The following is a 21,278-nucleotide window of genomic DNA, read 5'->3' on the forward strand; positions in this document are numbered from 1 at the left end:
TACTCATGAATATTTAGTGATTTGTATATTTAGTTTACATGAATATTTAGAGCCCAGGTGTGTCATATTTATTTAATATTTACAGAAAGTTCATTTAGTCTTTACATATTTCCTTTCTGTATTTAACACATACATTTCCTACTTACTACTTTATTGTTGTTATGTCTTATGATTTCTTTTGTTGAATATGATTTTTGATTACTAACTACTTATTTAGGCCTCATGCCTCCATAGTGATTTATCATGATGAATTTAAAGAGGAAATTGGAGTGTGTGCTGGGGCTTCTGAAAAAAAGTCAAGGGATGATATTTTTAGGATTTCCCCCCTGATAGTGGAACTTTATTTTGTCTGCTTTATGGAATGATGAATTTAGAGCCTTTCAGCACTGTCAAGCAGTATTTGTTGAATACCTGTCTTTGTAAAGTCCAAGAATGGAGGCTCGACCAAGATGAAGTTTGTTGCTCTGGTGCACTGGAGGTCATTACACCTTCAAAGGAATGTTGAGACATCCATATGATGATAGTCACCAGGTAGTAAGAACCTTGGAGGGAAAAATAAAACCAAGACTAGAAACATTCATTGGGAAACAGGTACCCAGATTAGAACCAGGAGGTGAGCATCCCCATTACTCTGCATCTTAGTTCCTATACTTTCTATTCTCTGGCCAGTAGCAATGCTTGTGCAGTAAACCTTTTAAGAAATATGAAGCTACATTAAAAAGAAAAAAGCTCAGAGAGTGGTGGTGCATGCCTTTAATCCCAGCACTTAGGAGGCAGAGGCAAGCGGATCTCTGTGAGTTCCAGGACAGCCAGAACTGTCACACAGAGAAACACTCTCTTGGAAAAAAAACAAGAAATAAAGAAAGATTTAATAAATGTCACAGGCTTCAAGGGCAAAAATGGGACATTTTATTTGTGAAGGGACAAACTGTTTTAGACTCTTGGGGATAATTTTTTTCAAATGTAAAGAAATTTTTAAAAATCAGCAAGGCTAGGTGTAGTGGTGCACACCTTTCACACTAGTACTCAGAAGACAGAGGCAGGAGGATCTCTGTGAGTTCAAGGCTATCCTGTTCTATGCAGTTAGCTTCAGGACAACCAAGACTCTGTAGAGAGACCTTGCCTCAAAGGAAGGAAGGGAGGAAGGAAGGAAGAAAGGAAGGAAAGAATGACTAACAATAGCAACAAAACAATCAGCAAATATATATTAAAAATGTTTAGAATACTGACCATAAAGAGAAAATTATAACTTTTTGTGACCATGTGTTACTTTAGTAATATTTGATTAGGTATGTGGACAATGTTGCTTTAGCAAAAATGCATTCTAAAGACTTATTTTTATTTATATTAGTGTTTGCCTGAATGTGTATCTGTGTGCTACATGTATGTCTGGAGCCTGTGTAGCCCAAAGAAGGCATTAGATCCCCTAGAATTGGAATTATAGACAGTTGTGAGCTGCCATGTGGGAGCTGGGAAGTGAATTTGTGTCCTCTTGCAATAGCATGAGATGTCTCTGGCTCCTAAACTAGTATTTCTTTTAGGCTTCTCCTTACATATTTTGCTCTGGTGATTTCTAACCAAGCTTTGTTTACTTTTGGATTACCTTTTCTACTGTGACACCCAGCTTGCACAAATGGGGAACTAGAGGTCACAATATACTCCAACCTTGCATTATTTGCTTGCATTGTTTCATTTCATTATCACTTGTGCATATGTGCAGACATATTTGTTTCTGGAGGGAAGCCACAGATCAACTCCAGGTTCTTATTTGAATGCTTTCCTCATTTTTATTATCTTTTTTTGAAATAGGGTCTATGTATCTGTGGGTTTGGTCTGGAAGTTGGTATGTAGACCAGGGTGGTCTTGAACTCACGGAGATCCCCTTGCTTCTGTCTCCTGAGTCTTGGGATTAAAGATGTAAGATACCATGCCTGGCCACTTTACGTTTTGGTACAGGGTCTCTAATTGAACCTGGAGCTCACTGATTCATCTAGGCTAGCTGGTCAGCAAGCCCCAGGGATCTTTCTGTCATCACCTCTATAGCTCTGGGATCTAGACATGTGCTACAATGCACAGTTTTCTTTTGTTTTGTTTTGCATGTGGTTGCTAAGAATTGGAACTTGGATCCTCAAGCCTGCATGACAAGCCTTTTAGTTACTGAGCCATCTCTCCATTCTGCTCTTAGATGAAAACTTATATTCTTGAAGTTTAGTGGCCCTTGTCTAGTATGTTTATTTTATGAAACTGTCTAAGAACTGTCAAATGCAACCTCTACAAGGATTTTAGAAAAGCACATTTTTCTTAATTTATTGATTTCAAAGCTTAGAAAGCAGATTCTCATGCTGAGTCATGATGAGTCACTTGAAAATTATTTTTATTTGGGGAAGAAGGAATGTTACTCATAAAGACTTGGGGAAAAGAACCCTGAGCAAATGTTTCTGAAAATTTCAGTATTTCTGATTGGTTTATTGTGGTTAGGACATTTTGTTTGTAAAGATGTAGCTCAGAGGTTGTGGACAGCATACACAGTAATCACACTGTGTAATGACATTAAATTTGTCAACAGAGTGGAGAAACCTGGTGGGCTGTAACAAATCCTGTTGAAAGCAAGCACAAACAACCATTCTACCATCAGGTTCTGTTTACAGAAAGACCCATTTCTCTTGAAATATTTAATATGATTGTCATTAAGGAAGGTCTGCTTCGGCAGGGAATAATTTGAAAACTCATTTAAATGCCTTCTTTGGGCTTTCCTAAGTAATCTCGGAAAAGAACGTGTACTTGATGAGCTAATGGCTTAGAGCAGGTAGTCTTTGTGTCTTGAATAGCCTGCTCCTGCCTCTTATGCATCTGCAGGTCTTGGAGAAGAAGAGGCTTGGGGTCAAGGTCAGGTGTTATGCACTGATTGTGTTCCTGTTTGCTCTACAAGGTTTTACTATTTTTCCAATTTACTCAGAGGCCAGATGCACTATTCAATTTGGATCTTACCAGTGCAGCTGGATCAATTATAATTCCCCAATACATACCATTTTATTTGTCTCTACTATGTTTTTTTCTTTTATAGAGTGAAGAGAGGTTGGTATAAACTAGAAACAAAAAAGAGGCATCCATTAGGATGGTTCAAACATATGTATTCAGTTTACCTGCAGCTTCTATTCAGAATAATGTAATACAATAGTTATTGTTTGCAAAGAAATTTGTGTGTATTATGAGTTAAATAAGTCACAGTTTAAGACTTTCTAGAATTTCTTGTCAAGACATAGCTCTCTTTTTGGGGTTATATATGTTATATTTATAGAATTTGTTGCCTTTGTGCTGGGATGTACTTAAAACAATTTTACATCAGGCTAGGAATGCCAGGTAAACTCAGAATCTTAACCCTAATTGTCCAACAGAATAATTGTCAGTCCAGTACCATCATGTCCAAACTAATCTGTGTTCAAGAAAAAGATAAGGATTAGAAATATGGCATGGTTTCTGGCATATTCTGGACCAGTCAGTCTCAGGGACTGATAATTTTGATACTACAGTCCTGCAGTTGAGAACTGGCTTTTACATGGTTGTTAAAACAGCCTTTGTTAAGAACAATGATCTATATTAATAGCTTCTTTTGATTCCTCAACTGGGTAGCATTTCCTATGTAATTGGGCATTCTGTATTTTATTTTGCTAAATCTGATTTCCTAGGAGGGTAAGCATTGGGGCCAGGAATTATAAATGAACAGAGCAACATGGAATTTAAAAAGCGAAAGGGGCTAAGGAGATGACACAGTCAGTAGAGTGCTTGCTACACAAGCACAAAGACCCGAGTAAGGGTTCCCCATCATCCATCCATGTAAGAAGCCAGGCACAGCTGTGCACATCTGTAATCCTAGCACTGGAAAGGCAGAAACAAAAAGATCACTGGATCTTGCTGGCCAGCTATTCTTATCAATTCATTGAGTTCTAGGTTCAGCAAGAGACATGTTCTTTTTTTAAAATGTAGAAAGCAATAGACAAAGATATCCGATGTTGACCTAAGCCCCCCCCACATGCACACACATACACTGACATGTGTGCACAGACGTTTCTGCATGCATAGCACATAAATATGAGTAAAAAAATTAAAAAAGAATTTAAGAGCAGAAGTGAATAAAGACGTGTTTATTACATAGTAACTATTCAATAAATATTGTAGAAGCAATGAAACATGAAGGAAGGAAGAATGGGAGGTGGTATAGAATACTTTTTGCACAAGCAGGTATCATAAGTGGTACCAGATGCTTCAGGAATCAGAAGTGGGAAAGCCAGGAGCTGCTTAGGAACATAGAATCTGGGTGGTACCTCAAAATGTCCCCAGTTAAAGGTGAAAGAGAAAGAAAGCACAGTCTAGAGGGATAACATGAAATATGTGGGAAAGTACTGGGACAAGAAGTTGGGAGGTATCTGGGAATAGATCATAGAATGGGTAATGAAAACTAGGCACAAAAGTAGCAATGCAAGAGGATGTTACAGAATTACCAGGCTGTATTTTTGCACTGATAAAATGGTTAATGGGGACTTGTGTATGTTTATTAGCTTATTTTTATCTTGATGACTTCAACTGCTCTTCAGTGTATGCTAAAGACATAACATCCTGCCCATTTCTTTGGTTTTCTAGAACAAGGTCCTATTGGTAGAGTTCTTGCCATTTATCATGGAAAACTATAAGCATTCAAACCCCAATAAATAGTTGTCATAATCCCTAGAGGACACAGTTGAGACATCACAGGAATATATGACTAAGAGCTCCCATGTGCAGCCACACATTTCAAATGGTCCTCCTTGGGTTTCTGATTTCATGTAGTATTGTGCAATTAGATTTTGTGTTAGTAAATTTTTCTGGTTTGTTAATAGACCTGCTTTCTGCTTCTAGTCCATAGATCATCAAGACTGTTTTCTGTTACTATTTTCCTGGTATTTTTCAAAGCATCTAATGGGAGCTGAGACAAGGAAGTGGTGAGGTCTGAGATGCAGGCTCTGGAGGGGTGGAAATGCTGGGAGGAACGAATTGTTGCAGTATGCATGTGATTGGTTTTGGAAATTAGTCCTTGGAAGGGGACAGGCTGTTTTGAAAGAGCAGCTCTATTTCTCTTCATTTCCTTGTGACTAGCATCTCTCTAGCCCATTTCAATTCACGGTGTCCCATATTTCCTGGATATTTTGTGTGAGGGATTTGTTGGACTTAAGATTTTCCTTGGTTGATGAATCTATTTCTCTTAGTGTATCTGTAACACCTGAGATTCTCTCTTCCATCTCTTGTATTCTGTTGGTTATGCTTGCATCTGTAGTTCCTGATCATTTACCCAGCGTTTTTAATTCCAGCATTCCCTCAGACTATTTTTTTTAATTGTCTCTATTTTAGCTTTCAAACCTTGCACTGTTTGAATTGTTTCTTCCAATTTTTGGCTTGTCTTTTCCCTCCATTTCTTGAATTTTTATTTGTTTTTTTCTTCTATTTCTTTAAAGGATTTTCTCATTCCCTCTTTTAGGGTCTCTATCATCTTCATGAAGTTGTTTTTAAGCCCATTCTCTTCTGCTTCATCTGTGTTGGGATGTTCAGGTCTTGCTGGTGTGGAGTCCCTAGAGTCTGGTGGTATCGTATTGGTTTTTCTGTTGTTGAATGCATTCTTATATTGTCGTCGTCCTAGCCCTTCTTCTAGTGGGTGCATGTAGGGTCTCTTCCTCTCCTAGTGGGTACGGGTCCAAGGTTCTCTTCTGGTAGTTGCAAGCAGGTCCAATACTCTGATGGGTCTCACGATGGGTGCAGGCATGTCTGAGACATTTCCTCTCCTGGCGGGTGGAGGCGGGGCTAGCACAGGGATGTCAGCAGAGTCTGAATTGCTTGGACCACTGGACCACTGGGGGAAAGTTGACCTGTCTGCAGTCCCCAGGCCAGGAGATCCCAAAGAGGGCAAGTGGAAGTCAGGCCTGAACGCGCATTTTGATTCAATTTTGCCTGTGGGTCTTCCTTTTTTCTTTCTCCCAAGAGCTTTCTGGATGATGCACAATGAGATATAACTCCGTGAAAACTGGAAAGTAATGATGTTTTGTTAGTCCGAAATCTAAAGTTGAAAATGCTTTTCTCTCATTTGTTAAGGTAAAACACTGGGCTAGACACTTAAGCATTTTTAGCTTTAGTTTCTCTTCTATGAAGTGAACGTTGATGCCTCATGTACTGTCTGTCCCAGGTATTATGGAGGATTAGATGAGAAACTATCAGTGAAAGTCAATTCTATGGCTATGATGGTGATTGTGGTTACTATTATTTAGATGCACTTTAGTCTACTTCTTCATACCTTGAAAGTGATAATATTCCTATTTAGAGTCTTACTAAATGACAAACATGGCTTATTTGAATTCTTATAATGAAGTACAAACTGTAAGTATATATGAATTACTTACTTTTTATTGCTGAAATAAAAACAAGGCAGCTACAGAAGAAAGGTCTAGTTGAACGTATAGTTTGGAAGACTTAGAGTTCATGATGGTGGACTGAAGACAAGGTAGGAGAAAGGAAGCTGAGGGTTCACATCTTGAACAGCAAAGCACAAAGCTGAAGTAACTCAAAGCCTGCCTCCAGTAACATACTTCTTCCAACAAGGCCACACTTCTTAAACCTAGAAAATAGTACCATCAATTGGGGGACAAAGTATTCAAATGCCGAAGACTGTGAGGGACATTTATTATTGAAATCATGACAATATAGTTGCACGTGTTGCACTTGTGTATAGGGCGAGCATGCGTGCATGTGGTGAAGTCAATGTCAGGCGCCTTTCCCAATCTCTCTGTTGACTGAGGCAGGTTCTCTCACTGAACCCACAGCTCACATATTTGGTCTAATCTAGCCAGCTTGTCCTGCTTATCCCATCTTGAGTACTGGGATTACAGGCAGCTGCCACTCCTGCTGGCCATTTATGTGGGTTCTGAGATCCAGCCTCTGTTCCTTGCACTTATGGAGTGAGTGCTTTATCCACTGAGCCGTTTCCCTAGTTCCATAGATGAAAGTTTTGAAGAAGCTCCAGATTGCTGAGTATTTAGTAACCTGCCACAATGCAAGGATTTTAAAGAGAAATATAATAGTTCCTGGAAATATCTGAAATGCCCATCCTTTTATAGATTTCAAGTATGTATTTTGTTCTAAATGTCTAATCTTGAATGATTAAATAATTTGCATATTGTTTTCAATGGCATGAATTAAAGGCTAATTGAAGAATAATTCCTTGCAGTAAAATTATATCATCTTTTATGTAGTACATTTAAAAATAGTCTATGCCAGTTCTAATTTTACAGTTTTATTATTTTAATTTAATGTACCAAGTAATTAAAATTGCTATGAAGAAAAGATGAAAATTATTTTACTTAATTTCTCCTTGACAAACTGAAAAGATAAGTGGAGTAATGGAACAGTGCCCAACACAGTTCCTGGCACATAAAGATTCTTTGTTAACTTCTTTAATGAATAATAATGACGAAGTTTTAAGTATCTCTAGACTTTGAGAAAAGCAGTATTCTCAGTACTATATACAATACAAAGAAGATGACGTCTTTATACTAAAATACTTCCATACTGAGTCCACAAAAGTTGTGTGCTGTTAGCAGGTGAGCTCTGCTTCTTTCTTCCTTTGCTCTGTGGGTAGATTCTCAGGCCTAAGTCAGTTACACATGTTGAGAGACAACTGTGAGAGGAGCTTCCTATTCTGTGGATCTTGATAGACTGCTCCTTGCACAGATCTTGCTCTTAAGGCTGTTTATATAAATAGACAGCTTTGGAAACACAAAGATGGCCTTTCTTTCTAGTGCAGCTTGGCTTCTAGCCTTGAAAGATAGAGGCAGTGTCTCCCTGCGGCACACAGGGCAGACACAGTTATTGTTCAGTGTAGTAAGACTGAACTGCTCACGAAGGTTTAGGTTTCCTAAAGTCAGGGTTCCTCTCTTGTGCCACTTGTGTTTGCAGGTGTTATCTCATCCTCGTTCTATCCCCCCTAGGGCACTTGGGAACTGGGACTTAGGGAACTGGCTCAAAACGGATGATCCTGTTTGCTGCTGTTCCGTTGCACAATGAACTATCCCTTTGTTTCTACCAGGAAGACAATAAGCAAACTAGGGTTGTTTGTGGAAGATATGATGAAATCAAGAACCCATGACCCAGAGTACTGGCTGAAACAGTGAAGTCATTAGCAATCCACATTTGATGGAGGTAGTTGGGTGGAGATAGGTAGAGGTAATAGAGGAAGGAAGAATAAGTTTCTAGATGAAAAGGTATTCTTATGACGTTTCCAAGCAGCATACAGTCAATCATGCTTATTGAAGCTGTATATCACAGTGTTGGAACATATAAACTAAAGCTTGTTAGTTTATTCACTTATTTATTAGCTTTTTGAGCCAAACATATGCCTTTTTATGGCACTTTACTTTTGGGCCTTAATGCCTTGTTTAGTTGAATTCCTTGAGTTTTATATAGTAACTGAAAGCAAGCCATGACAGAGTGGTCTTTTTGCTCACTGTGCTAACTCTGCCCCTCTTTTATATCCATTTCTGTCCTCTACTATTTATGCTTTATAGAATTACTCCCCCAACAGCATGTAGGAAACTCAGATGTCATTATCAGGCTGGTTGGGGAACTCCGGATCTAAGAAATCTTGGTCCCCTTTTACTTGACTTTAAATTATAATGCTGCCTCATACACATACACATACACACAGACACAGACACACACACACACACACACACACACACACACACACACACACCTATAGTGTTCTTTGCCCACTATCCTGCTGTAGGGAATCATGGAAAGGTTGTTGCGGAGATAAGCTGGAACTTCATGCTAGCCACATGGTTAAAAAATTGTATTTTTAAAATTTATTCCCCAGGCACTTCTATCAGGCGTCATCGGATTCCTCTCCCACCTCCTGATGATGATCAGTTTTATAATGTGTATCACTTCAATATCAACGTAGATATTGTCTTCTATGGGCGCACATTCAAGATTTATGATTGTGATAAATTCACAAAAAACTTTCTGAAGAAAATAGGAATCAAACTGAATCCTCCAATACCACGTCCAGTAGACCCCTACATGAAGATGCGAAGAGAGGTGAGATGCGATACATCTGTGACTTCTTCTCTTCAGAGAATCAGTGAAGGGTGCTGGCACTCTTGTTGTAGATACAAAATAGCTTTGGAAACTATAGTTAAGAGAACTGTCTTGTTCTTTGGATAGAAAGGAAAACAGAATGGTGGCTGCAGAACAGAAATGACCCCTCACCCCTCTCCTTGCTGCCTCCCTTCACTCTCACCCCCAGTTCTTTTGGGGGAGGCTCCTTTCTTGCTACAGGAGTATTTAGTTAGCTGCTTAGGTGAGATAATGTCCCAGAGCCCATAATTAGTTTTGTAGTCACCAGTGGTATCTGAGTTGAACCCATTTTTTTTTCTTCTATTTGTGTTTTCTGGTTTTAGTTGCCTATCTCTGACTGGGAAAAATCTTTCTTCTGTGCTACTGATCAAATAAACCAAACCTTGAACATTTTCTTCCTTCTTGGAACTCTGCGAGATTGGATGCTGAAATATTCTCAAAGAGTGGAATAGACATGATTTTAATTTCTCCCAGTTATGAAACATGATTGCATTTAAAATCTGATCCCATTGTAAGGAGCAAAGAGTCAGTGTTACTATTCTGCATTTTTTAAAACTGATCCCTTGACCCTAGTTATCTATTTCCCAGAAGGTTCTACATACCCCAAAGGCTCTGAATACAAAAAAGAAGTATCATTGACTAGGTCACATACCTAACTAGGCTCCTTGTTCATACTAGAATGGAAATCTCTGAATTCTTACCTTGATTTTCATTATTGTCATTTGTTTCCCTTTTTATTGTTTTGTATTTATTCATTTACAGATTCCTGAGACAGGGTGTCACTATGATAGTACAGACTAGTATTGAATTCACTGTGTAACTCAGGGTAGCCTTGAACTCACTGTACTCCTGATTCTTAAATGCTGGGATTACAGATGTATACTACCACTCCTCACTATTTTCTTTATTGTTGCTGACATATGACTATACATGACCAAATATACAGGCATTAAATATATTTTGGAATGAGTTTTAACTTCTATCCAAACTAAGATGTTGAGCAGTTCCTTACCCTCTCCTTTCAGAAAACCCCCTCATGCTTTTTTCTAATCAGTTCTTCTCTCCACTCAAGGATAATGTTCTCATTGCTGCCTCCATTAATTAGTTTCCTCTGATTTTTATTGTTTTCAAAACTTAGAATTAATTTCCTTTCAGAATAACAAAATCATAAATGAAATTCTCCTCTGATTCTGTTTTTATCTCACATTAAAAACTATGTGTAGGATCCATACCCCTGTACCTGCTTCTTAGCCTCAGCAGAATTATTCTTTGATGCTGTAGGCATACAAGCTTCCTGTGAAGTATATGTATTATTAATCCAGGAATATCTAAGGTAAAATGACTTTGTACCACTGTAGAAGGAGATTTTTAGATTTGGACCCATTTTTATGTCTTTATATATCCTGGTTGATAAATACAAAGTCCTTTAAAGTTCCAGAGAGACTCTGAAGGAAAAAGATTCATAGAGTTACTGCTCCTTGCATATGGCTATATGCATTCACTAACAGTTATTATTATATGATAGTGATTGTGAATGATGGTATATTGTATGGATTTCATAGAATACTGTCAGATTTTGTAGATTTCTAAAGAAGAAAAAGTTTGTGCCAGGAATTGGAAATAAAACAAGGACAAGCAAATGTTTTAAATAATTGCCTTCCAGACTATGAGAACCATTTTAGCATTCCATTAGGGCAAAGAAGACTCACCAGTAAATATAGGAATCTAGGAAAGTTAAGAGGCTTTTACATAGAATTTTACAATTTAGTTCTTAAGTGTTTGCTAACTTGATGTGTAAAGTTAAACTACTTTGCTTAAACTGAACAGGAGGTTAATGGTATATGACCACTAATGCATTTCTTAGCAGTCTTATACATTAAAAGCATTTGAATTAATGAAAACAGAGGTCCCATAATTTCACTTAAATATTAAGGATAAAGCTTGAGGAGCCTCTGTAAAGCTGCTGTGCTTTCCTCTTGAGATAAGCATGTACCTAGACTGTTCTAGGTAGACACAATATTTCAGGAAATTATAGAACAATTGCATAATTCAATTCAAATGTTATATATAATATTTCCCCAGTGAATCTTTCCTTTCATAACAACATCATGTGCATATACCACATAGAATGGAGGTAGCTGTCCTCTAAGACAGGGCTAAGAGTTTGCAAATTGAAGGAAAGATGCACCAAGAAAGCCACGGAATTCACTGTTTCTATAGCAGAGTCCAGTCAAAGAGGCTTTCTGTATGGATTCATGGAAGTTCTCCATTTGCTCTGCTTCTATTTCTACTGGTCTTCCATTTTTTGGATATATGAAGTTTTTTGAGCAAAATTCAACCATAAATATATTTCTTCCTCTTAGCTTTGCAAAAATATAAACAAGTGAGACACACACACACACACACACACACACACACACACACGGGGGGATTTCTGGTGAAAAGGCCCATTTTAAAAATTAAAACATTATTAGTTTGAGATTGGGCATACAGATCTCAAATCCAAATCATTGCAAGCCAGTGATTTGTAAAATATGTATGACAAAGTAACCAATACGAAAAATTTACAATGTAAAATATTTGGGGTTGGGGAATACAGCTCACTAGTAGAACATTTCTCCAGCATGTGTGAGACTCTGGTTTCAATCATCAGCATTGCCAAAAAGAAAAGATACAGACTATTTCCCATAACCTCCAAATATTCCTTTGTTCCCCTTTCTGGTCAAATTCCCTGATGTCACCCTTTCTTGTTGTAGCCCCTATACTGAAACAATTACTATTCTGGTTTCTGTCACCATAGATTGGGTTTGTCTATACCTAATAAAGTTCTAAGGCTTTGAGAAAAGCCAACTTCAAATTTATTCCAGAAATATCCTTTAGTATGTTAAAAAATGTTTAACAAAATCCGAAAAAGCTTTCTAATGTCTGCATATAAAAATGTGCGTTTTTCGAGACAGGGTTTCTCTGTGTAGCTTTGGAGCCTATCCTGGCACTGCACTCGCTCTGTAGCCCAGGCTGGCTTCGAAGTCACAGAGATCCGCCTGCCTCTGCCTCCCGAGTGCTGGGATTAAAGGCGTGCGCCACCAACGCCCGGCTAATGTTTTCCTATATTCTTAAGTTTAAAACTGACTATGAAGCTATATATATTTATGCCTGAATCCATATATCTGTATGTTATAATATTTAGTTGAAATCTTTTAAAAAGTATGACACAACAGTCTACAGAAAAAAAATCTTTTTATTAATTGATTTATTGCCTACCAGAAATGACTACAACATTTCCGAAACTTTCTCCATTTGCAGACATTAGAGTTTGTGGATCCCTTCCGTCCCTATCAGTACTTTGACACCATGAAACGGTACCTCCAGTATGATGGAAAGGTTTTGCGTTTCTTCTGTCTGTGGGATGACTCATCCTCACTGTTTGGAGACCGTAGAGAATTTGTTCTGCATTACTTCCTGTCTGATGGTTCTATTGAAATCAGAGAATTTCTGCCCCTTAATTCAGGCCGGGATGCTATGTCATCGTTCCTTCGGAGGAGTAAGGTGCCCAAGGTAAGCAATTTGAGTCAGTATGTTTGTGGGCCAAGAAACTTAAGTCATTTTTGGAATGTTGTGTGGTGACTCTGTGATGACAGTTACTGTATGCTACTTGGCTAAGTTAGGGTTTTTGCTGCTATGCTAAAACACCATGACCAAAAGAAACTTGTAGGGGAAGGTTTTTTTTCCAGCTTACAGTTCCACATCACAGTCCATCACTGAGAGAATTCAGGGCAGGAATTCATGAAGGGGCAGATACCTGGAGGCAGGGGCTGATGCAGAAATCATGCAGGAGTGCTGTTTACTCGTTTGCTCTTCCTGACTTGCTCAGCTTACTTTCTTATGTCACCCTGACTCACTTTCCCACTGGTGGCACTGCCCACAGTGGGCTGGGCCCTCCCACATCAATCAGCAATCAAGAAAATGCCCCACAGGCATGTCCACAGGCCCATTTGATGGAGGCATTTTCTCAATTGAGATTTCCTCTTCTCAGATGCTCCTAGCTTGTGCTAAGTTGACAAAAACAAACAAACAAAAATAACTCCACTAGGGTACAAAAAAAACTAGCCAGCACACTTATGACAAGGAAAGGAATAGATGAAGGGAAATAAACTATTTTTTGTTGAATTCACAACAATCAGTATTATGAAATATGGGACTCTCTTGAAGTTAATTGACTGGCTTTGACTGGGACTCTGTCATTTGACTTGTACATCCTACAAAGGAGACCCCATGGTATTGTGGTATTTATTGAGGTGTGAATACACACATGTGCACATACACATGTGTACACAAACACACACAAATGCAAAGGAATGAATCACAATTCGAAGTATGGTGACTAGTCACCAACTAGCCAGTAACCACTGCAGTAATGACATTAGCAGTTTCTTTACTATGACAAAGATTTGTCAGGCATGTTTCTACAAACACTTGAGTGGGAATGGAACTGGCACAGCAGGAATGACACAAAGACATACTTGGACTAGAATTGTAGACTTGTCCTTTAATAGCCATGTGAGCATGGGCAAGCCAGTTACCCTCTTTGAACACATATTTCCACATCTTTAAAATGCAGTAAGCAGAGCTTCCATAACTAGAATACTTAAATGAGATGATACATTAAGAGCCACTATCTGAGAATTCGTTTATTAAGACCTATCAGGTCACAGAGAAACAAAGTTATTTTTCACAGGTCTTTGTCACATTTTATATCTAATTTGGATAAACTATTTAAACTTCATTCTTACTGTTTCTGAAAAGGTTACTAGGATGGCTCATTTCTTATGCAAACAACCGCTGGCCATTCAATTCTCATAGGAGGCTCTCCCAGATTCTCTGTGTCTACTGCCAGAAGTCCTGCTGTGTTGCTTGGAGGCTCAGGGAAGGTAAAATTTGTCCCCCAGGGAGCTCTAGAATATGCACAGCAGGCCTCCAGGAGGAGCCAGGAAAATCTGTTTTTAGACTGTCTTTAAAAAATAGGTTAAATATGAACTAATGAAGCACCTGACATTTGCAGTATGTCTTACCATCAGTAGATTCATCTTATTTACTTATTCAACAAATATTTAACGAATTCTGTGAGCCACCTCTTGGGCTATAATGAAAAAGAAATGGCTTATGTCCTACTTGGTGGAATATAGATTCTCACTGGTGTGAGACCTGGAAGGGATAGGTATACCCTGGACACTCAAAGCGAGGAGCATGCAATGTGTTGAGGTAAGAGAGTTAAGAAGCTGAAGTTCTGAGAACAATCCAGACTGCCATCTGTACCCCATTTCCCGAGCTCAGGGCTGGACAGCTTGCTAGACAGAATAAAGAATGGTGGCAAGGAGCCAATCATCCTTCCATGGAGATCTTTGCACTTAGGGAATAAAAAGGATGACTGTTAGCTGGGCGTTGGTGTCACACGCCTTTAATCCCAGCACTGGGGAGGCAGAGGCAGGGGGATCTCTGTGAGTTCGAGGCCAGCCTGGTCTACAGAGCGAGTTCCAGGACAGCCTCCAAAACAACACAGAGAAACCCTGTCTCGAAAAGCCAAAAAAAAAAAAGGATGACTGCCTATACAACAATTAGAGAAATATACAAAGTGGCCCGAGCCCATGGTGTATGTTTTGGTGAAGTCTGGAAAGAGAACCAGACAATGGATTAAATGGTTCTCCATCTGGTAGTTCAATGGGGGAAATAACCAGATGGCTACTTGTGGGATGGAAGGCTGGCTGACATATGCCTATAATCCTAGCAGGTGGGAGGTAGAGGAGGAAGATCAGGAGTTTAAGGTCATCCTAAACTACGAGTTTGAAGTCATCCTCTTCTATGTGAGACCTTGTCTCAAAAGCAAAAACAAAAGAATGAAAAAGATGAAAACCTATATATAGTATGGAACTGTTTGAGAAAAGAAATGTATGTTCCTCAGGGCTGTGGAGGACATGTGCCAGGCGAACAAGAGGTGGATAGATGGTGGTGTTTCTTTTAGATGTTAGAATAGAGGAAGCAATGTCAATTTCTGGCATGGATTCTGGCATTGCGCCACATCTGTGTCTGGAGACATGTGCCATGTTTGGCTTTTATCTTACAGTATGGTCCACCTGGAATCTTTCAACCAGGGCAAATAACAGACCGAGCAGTCCTCAATGTGTATGGAGGCTTGTCAGAATGGCGAGCAGATGGCTACCTCTTGGATAAATACCAGGTGAGGATACTAGAGTTTTATTATTGATTCCTATGTGACTTCTGAGAAACCTGGATGTTGGGGTGAACTGTATATTCTTGCCTTGTGAGCTAGTGAATGAAATACATTTTTTCAATAATAAGCATATTTAAATACATGTAGAAATAATGCATTGTGTTGTTTGTGCAAGCACTAGAGTGTTAAAATAATGCTTAGATATGCTGAGAAAATGGCTGAGTGGGGAAACTGCTTGCTATGAAAATATAAAGACCTAAGAATAACAAGCCCTGGAACATATGTAAATTCAGGCAGGTGATGTTCATACGTAATCCCAGTGCTCTTTGGAGTGATAGGAAGCTGGGGAATCCTCAGCCAATCAAAGGCTAGCTGGTCTGGCAAACACAGTTCCTGACAACAAAAAGATGCTGTCTCAAAGGAGATGGAAGGTGAGCATCAGCGCCCAAGGTTTCCTCTGACTTCCATACACCATCTGTGACATGTGTATGTCTGTATACAGCATGAATCATACACATGAACACACGCATACATATATAGCACATATCATACACATATACCCAAAAGAGATAAAAAATTAATTCTTAGAGTTGATTTGATTTTAAAATTTAGTTGTAAGTAATATAATTAAGGTATTTTTTAAAGTTCTTTTCTTGGGAAAAGGCATATAGTTCTTGGGCAGATACATAGGGCCAATGCTATCTTCCTCTGTTTTATCAGCTAGGAAAAGTAGAGCAAGAGTTTTATACAGACCGGGACCTGACTATAGGTGCCACCATCAATGTGTGGGGAAGAAAAGTCCTCCTCTGTGACTGTGATGAATTTACCAAGTCCTATTATAAGACAAAGTACGGAATAGGTAAGTGATACTCACGCCGACTAGAAAACATTTTTAACACTTTGGCTGCTTTATGCCCTACTTAAGATTTGCTTTGTCTCCATGTTAAAGGTAAAGAAAATGAGGCCCCTTAAGCTAAGTTGTCCAAGGACTAATAACCTTGTGTGGTGTTTGCACTGTGTAGTATTATGGATCTCCTGGGAATCTATATTCTGAGGGAAGATGCATAAAGCATACAAAGGGATAAGAATGAAAAGGACTTCCGGTTTCCCTTTCAGGTTCATTAAGGGAATTTGTCTGACCACATCTGCATGCTAGATTCATGAACATGTCTGGGTCTGATAAGAGTCAACTTGGTGGCTGATCTTTCACTTTAATTTCTAAAATTGGTTCTCTTTAGAGGATACATTTGAACATATTTATTTCGAGGGCTAGAGACACTCATCCAGGAAGCTTTTAGTGGTACTAAAATCATCGGGGAAACAAATTTTCCCTTAGTGAATATAAATATCTGTTTAGAATCAGTACACCTTCAATGAAGATTAAAAATTTGGTGATGGCTGTGTCACTGAAAACCAGTACATCTACAGATTACCTTAACAATTCCAAAATAGCATATGATTTCTCAAACAAAATGATTTTATATTTTTCAGCTTGATTTTGGGAATACAATATTTACATTATAGAAAAAAAATGAATGCTGTAGTAAAGGGACTTGGTCACTCATTCATATCTTTAGCCGCTTCTACAGGGAATTTTATGAGGTAATGTGATTTCTCTGGTATGCCCCAAACCTAGCTGTTCTGGGTAAATATATTAGCTTCAAATGTCCTGTAGTCCATTCCAGTTAAATCTGTCTTAGTGTTTAATTTCTTTTAGTCATATCTTTTGTTTCCTCTAGACTGTATTATGTTATATTCTGTAAAAACTGTACTTTGTACCATTAAAGTTAATACAACAGCATATTTTGAGCAGAAAATTATGCAAATAACAAAATTAGGATACATTTCATAGTCACACTAACCTTTTTTACACACTGATCTTTTAATACTTCTCATAACATGTGAGAATACCCTGTTTAACAAATATTATTACAAAGCGTTTTTTGAGTTTTAATACCACACTTAATGTTACAAATGACTGTAGACTATATCCATTGTTGGAGCCTACAGTATTGACTCCCATTCCATCTTGACTGAAGGTCAGAGAATTCAAACCTATTCTTGCTCCTCAATGCTAAATAACAGGATGTTTGGGCAAAGGCGTGGCTATTTGATGTTTTACTCTTCAAGACCAAATAACAGGATGTTTGACTTAGGGCATGGTTATTACATGTTTTGAGAATTAAGGAGTTAATTACGTTTGTTTGTTCCTTGTATCATGGTAAGGAAGTCTTTTGCTCTACCCCTTTGCTTGGGGTATATTTGCTGTGAGTAATAAACATGAGGCTGCTGCAATATTCATTGAGAGCCCTCCAAACTCTTATCTTATGTCTTTTGTATTGTTTCTTTCTCGATCCTCACTCCCCTTTTCTGGCATATTCAAATAGGTTGGCAGGTCCTGACAATCTGTGGTGGAATTTGGAAAAACAATTCACATTCTCTAATAATTTTTACATTTGCCTTTTCTGATTTTTGTGAAGTTAAAGCAATACACTTCATGTTACTTAAATGTAGTTATTTCTGGCGTTTAAAAATGTAGTTATTTCCAGCATTTAAAAATTAAAGAAGTGATCTTTATTTTTTATTAGTGACTGGGACATGTTGGTAAAAATATTTATAAGGATGAAAAACCTTTCCATGTACTGTAACAGTTGACATAAACATTAACAAGCAATTTTAATGAACAGTATTAATGTGATGGTAACAGTGATAATTTTGTTCATAATTCATGTAGTCTTAAAAGTTGATAAGATGGAATTTTATATATTTCGCTGTTGCTAATGCCTGAACCAGAACAAAGTGCCACCAGTAACTGTAGTCCTGGAAGAGGTTTTGTGTGTCTGTCTGTCTCTTGTTCTCTCTCTGTCTCTCTCTCTGGTGTGTGTGTGTGTGTGTGTGTGTGTGTGTGTGTGTGTGTGTGTAGTGGTAAGAGATAAGTGTTGAGTATCTTCCTCAATGGCTCTCTACCTTAATTTGGAGACATAGACTCTCACTGAACCTGGAGTTCATCAGTTCTGCTAGACTGGATAGCCAGTAAACCCCATCTCCCCATTGTTAGTATTATAGGCACATGCTGTCATGCCTGCCTGTTTTGTTTTAGATGCTAGTTATAGAACTAAGATATTCATGCTTGTGTTGCAGCTTTGCCAACTGAGCCATCTCCCCAACCCCCAGAGCCTTAGTGCTTTAGATCCTTGTCTTATGTAGTAACCTTCTGACTTATTTTAGGGGAGAAAAAAATGACAAAGAAAAGGAGTTGGCCACAATCCAAGGAAGATGCATGGAAATCTTTCCTATTTGTAGAGAAGTACAGGGATTGATAGAATTTCTGAAAGATACTTGAGGCTCTGTGAGAGAAGCAGTCCCATAGAAAGATGAGATTATTTCATTCATTTTAGGATTCTAAAGAGATGATCACTCCATAGACGTCTTGCTCAGTCTTGTCCATTGCATCTCCTGTATCAACCAGTGTGGCCATCTTGCTTCTGCTTGTTTGCCTGCCAAGATGCAGTAGTTCACTTCCTCATTGTTGATGTGGACAAAAACAGATTGGCAGGTAGAGTCTGTTGGTCTTTCCTATAGATGAAAATTTTAAAAGGTTCCAAGAGTTCTAGTTTGTCTCTCTTGGCACTAAAAAGACAAAGATTTGAATTTGAACTGTTCTTACCTAGGAATTTATACCTTAGGTTATTTATTAATAAGATTTTCTCTACTTTTTACTCTCTCTTCTCCCTTCCCTTCAATCTCTGTCTCTTCTGTCCCCTTTCCTCTAACACTGTCTTGCTTTGTAGTCCTGGCTGACTTGGCACTCTATGTAAATACTGACTTGGTACCACTATGTAACAGAAGATGGCCATAAATTTATGGCGATCCTCCTGATGCAGCCTCCTAATACTGGTATTTACAAGCATACACCATTAAGCTCAGCTTATAGGAATATTTTCTAATCATGGATTTTGGTGATTGGCAAAACCAAAGCAGTAACATAATCATTCACTCTCAATGGTTTTGAGTACTTATATTAAGATTAAGGCTGAAGACCATTTTCAAGCACCTTTTATTTTCTGGCCATCTCTGAACTCTCAGGACTAGAAGAAGGAGAACATGGCAGAGGATAAGTATAGCAGCAGAGACAGAACTGGTTTATTGTGGCCTTGATGGACTTCTCAGTTTTACTTCTTTCACACCCCCTGTAGAGTTAGTAAGGATGGTTGAAGAATAGAACGTTGAGTTCTGACTGTATAATTCACTAATTGTTTAGCCTAGGTATTGACTATAAGCAGAGATGGATTTCCTTTGTAGCCAAGGAAGATTGCTTAGTTTTCAAGGTTCTTCCTTTATAGGGGCCGTAATCCAAAGCCCTGATCTAGTTTTGTCTTAGAAATCTGGCATTCTTTGGCTTGATGATTTTTTCAAAATTATTTAAGTTTTAGATTTCCTACAGTCTGGATCTGTCTGTGGGTTATTAGATCATATGAGATGAACTCTGAGGTATTTGGTGTCTTTCTCCACAGATGCTACCTGAGATGACAAGTAGAACCATTAGACTTCATTTCTACACACAATCTTTTTGAAGTTTGTTTGAATATAGTCAGTCATGGATAGCCATTCAATTCATATGTACAAGTCACTTGGAATTAGAGGAATCAATGTAATTGGAAGAGGAAGACATAAGTGTTTCAGTGTCTACCCAAATATCAGTTATAGAATATATTTGGGAAGATGCTTTGTACAAAAGTGTGTGCCCTTACATTTTTGAATACCTGAAATAGGCAGGGTAGTTGGGGTGATGAAACCCCAATGACAACCAACTTCTCTCTCATGTATGATTCTGTGGCTTTGTGAACCCATGTGAGCTACCAGGGAGATGTGATTTGAAGTTGACTCTTGATCCAGAGTTTCCAAAAAGGATCTATATGATGCTATAAAAGTCAAGGGTGAAGTGGAACAGTTCTCATTTTTTATGCACTAGATGGCACTGTGGGTGCAGAGGAAAGCTCTAAATTAGTTCCTTTGTTACTTAAATCTGTTGCAAAAATTAGGTAGTTGAGAAAACAACACCATATTTTAAGACTTGTAATGAAGGCTATAAACTATATTCTTAATGACTTTGTGACAAAGAATCTAAAGTTTGTATTAGTGTACTCAGATTTGTGTACTATAATTTTTTGATCAGTGCATTCTGACTAGTAGGTAGAGTTGTTTGTATATACCCCCTGTTGGAAGAAACAGTTCAGGAGCCAATTTTCCAATTACATAAAGCTTTCCTGCCATTTCTATGATTCTTGCTCTGGAACAAAGGTAGCAAACAGTGGTGTCTTTGATGTTATGGTGAGCAATGATAGAGTCTACTGCACCTCAATTTTGAACATTTGTGCTTTCCTCTTATTATCAAGATGTCTGTTTAATCACAAAAAGAACATTAGGAAAAGTTCATGACACTCTAGAAGGACACACTGGTTGTCTCTTTTCCCTGAGCCTGTGAGAAATATTTGATGGCAATTCCTTTGTCAACATGTCTGCTGTGAGCAGTTTCTATTAAGATGGAACAGTACTCTTCTGGGGATTGTGCCTAAGGAAATTTCACACAGAGGCAGCTAGGAAATCTAAGAACAGTTGAAAGCTGAAAAATGTTTTCAAATCAGAATTAGAAATGACTTCACACCCTTAGCCTTTTGATCAATTAAAAAATTCACTTACATTTTTAGAATTGGACTGCTTTAGATGACAAATTGGTGTGTTTTTTTTATAATGGTGGTATGTCGCAGAATTTGTATTCTTTCTTCTATTAGAAGTTTGACCTTGGAAAAGGAAATATTTATATTTGTAGAACTCTTTTTTGTTTACAACTGAAACACCTATCAAGCTTGGGGAAGAAAGAAAGACAAAGAAAGCA

General features: G+C 38.2%; 1 protein-coding gene across 2 annotated transcripts in view; it reads left to right on the forward strand.

The window, feature by feature from the left end:
* Positions 1–21,278, forward strand: part of Efhc2 (EF-hand domain containing 2) — a 157,025-nt gene that overhangs the window by 57,807 nt on the left and 77,940 nt on the right. For both annotated transcript variants that reach the window (XM_040733737.1, XM_021233242.1), the window contains exons 4-7: positions 8,894–9,117; positions 12,460–12,711; positions 15,275–15,388; positions 16,103–16,241. In XM_040733737.1, the coding sequence (XP_040589671.1) occupies positions 8,894–9,117; positions 12,460–12,711; positions 15,275–15,388; positions 16,103–16,241 (729 nt within the window). The remainder of the gene's footprint in view (positions 1–8,893; positions 9,118–12,459; positions 12,712–15,274; positions 15,389–16,102; positions 16,242–21,278) is intronic.

Source organism: Mesocricetus auratus, unplaced genomic scaffold (assembly GCF_017639785.1).
Source record: "Mesocricetus auratus isolate SY011 unplaced genomic scaffold, BCM_Maur_2.0 Super-Scaffold_100033, whole genome shotgun sequence".
Taxonomy (NCBI): domain Eukaryota; kingdom Metazoa; phylum Chordata; class Mammalia; order Rodentia; family Cricetidae; genus Mesocricetus; species Mesocricetus auratus.